Source organism: Entamoeba invadens (genome assembly GCF_000330505.1).
Source record: "Entamoeba invadens IP1 unplaced genomic scaffold scaff_1105074726397, whole genome shotgun sequence".
NCBI classification, from domain to species: Eukaryota; Evosea; order Mastigamoebida; family Endamoebidae; genus Entamoeba; species Entamoeba invadens.
This window is the reverse complement of record NW_004440387.1, coordinates 1-1961: the sequence shown is the minus strand read 5'-3', so window position 1 is coordinate 1961 and position 1961 is coordinate 1. Positions and strand designations below refer to the sequence as shown.

Sequence of the window (1961 nt, the reverse complement as noted above, 5' to 3'; positions counted from 1 at the left end):
TTGAGGTTGCGCAGAATTGAAAAACCAAACATAAGAGACATCAACGTTGTTACTAATGGCCTACAGTTATTAGAAAATGTAGATCGAACGGGCAGGCATCTTAGTGAACAGAATGACACAGAGCGAGAAGACAAGACTCCTGAAACTTGGGGACGAGCTGTACAAGAGAGTTGTTGGAAATATTTTGAGAAGCAGAAGTTGTCTTTGCTCAGACAAACAATCAATTGGGTCATGTTCCTTGGGCCAAGTGGTGTTGAAGCTTGCAAATGAACTTGCAGATAAGCTGTTTTACGACGAGAACAACGACGTCAGAATCAACACAAGTGAATACATGGAGTTGCACGGCGTCTCAAGTCAGATTAAAAAATTAATCATTAAGAAATTTTTTTTAATTGAAATAATTAATAAAATTATTTAAGAAAAATAGATTTTTTTCCTATTTACTCTAAAATAAATAAATAAATGGTAAACAAAGAACGATTTTGTTTATGATTGAACTTTTTGCAAAAATATTTTGTAAATTCAAAAATATAAGACTAAGAAAGAATCGTTTGAAAAAGACAACAGTGTTTGATTGACTCTAAATAACAACGTTGTATCAAGTACTCTATTTATAACATTGTTTACTGACTGCCTCTAATTTTATCAATTAGATTGATTTGAATGAAAATCAATTTGGTGAATAAAAAAATACAATAAATAACACAGAGGTTCATTCTGAGACTGACGGAAAAGCACCGGGACGGTATGGTACAAAGTAGCAACACAACTTGGCGTAATAGAAACACGTCTCGTTTACGTTTCTTGGGAAAATGGTGTCTGAACATGCCGCGAGATCTCGGACTTTTCGAACTTTTCGATGTTAAAATTAGTCATAAAAGATGACGGCTTGAATTCTTGCGATTCTGTCAGGTTTGGTTTTTGAGAAAGTGCTTTGAGTGCTATACCATCCAATCCTGGCGTGAATTGGGTGTACAAACACTGAATGGGTGTTTTGAGTGTGTCAAGGTTTATGTGGAGCTTACCTTGAACTGATAAATTTAACCACAGATCACCCTTAATTGGTTGTTTGAGTGCCAACGATGCGTGCCCGAGAAAGTCGTCGGTTTTGAATCTATCCCAGTCGTAGATCTCGAAGAGGATAGACGGTAGATTGTGTGGATCGATCATGAACCTGAGTTCTTCATGCCATTTGGGGTCTAATGTTCTTTTTTGAATTTTGGTTTGGTGGATTTCCTTGTTGATTGTCACCTTTGTATAAGGGTCACTCTTCTTTGAAAAGCAGTCTGCTGCGGGTAAATTTTGCGCCTCGATTATCGTAAGGCGAAGTAACATCGACTTTTTTTGTTGTTCATATCAATGAAAAAATCAGCGAGAATTGCTATGTTTTTGGGAAGTGAACATGTTATTTTGCTCGACATTCGCTAAAAGTGATTTTTATTTATTTGGGAACAAAGACGATTTGAAAGAGGCTTATCGCAACTATATTTTTTAAATAAACAAACCATATTTTTATTTCTAAGATAATTAAAACATTTTCTAATAAATAAGGTTTTATGACCTAATTTGCGGGAAAAAAATAATAACTATTTTTTGTAAAGTGTTTTTTTTCAGGCGTTTCTAAAAAACATATTGTCGAAAATGTGTTATTATAACGTACGAATTTATAAAATGGTGACGTGTATAATAAGGATTGTAAATTTGGAAATCTTTGTTTTTTTTAAATTAGAAATTATTATTTATTATTCACGTAAATTAAAAAACATTTGAATATAAAAAAAAACTAAAAAATAATTAAAAAATACCTATTAACAAAGTTATTTAATGTGTAAGGTTATATGAATCGTTTTTTAAGTTATGTGAAAGCAAATTTGATCAATCCGATACAATTTGTTGAAGCGCAATATCGTGTGTATGTATACATTTACAATAAACTTATATTTATTTACACAATAAATCAT

The 1961-nt window shown here is 32.3% G+C and overlaps 1 protein-coding gene across 1 annotated transcript; it reads right to left on the bottom strand.

Annotated features, from left to right (window-relative positions):
* Positions 1–795: 795 nt before the first annotated feature.
* Positions 796–1335, bottom strand: EIN_516160 (synaptotagmin, putative; the record flags this gene model as incomplete). Its single annotated transcript, XM_004256906.1, has 1 exon — positions 796–1335. The coding sequence occupies one exon, from the start codon at positions 1333–1335 to the stop codon at positions 796–798; it is 540 nt and encodes a 179-aa protein (XP_004256954.1).
* Between the last annotated feature and the right edge of the window lie 626 nt (positions 1336–1961).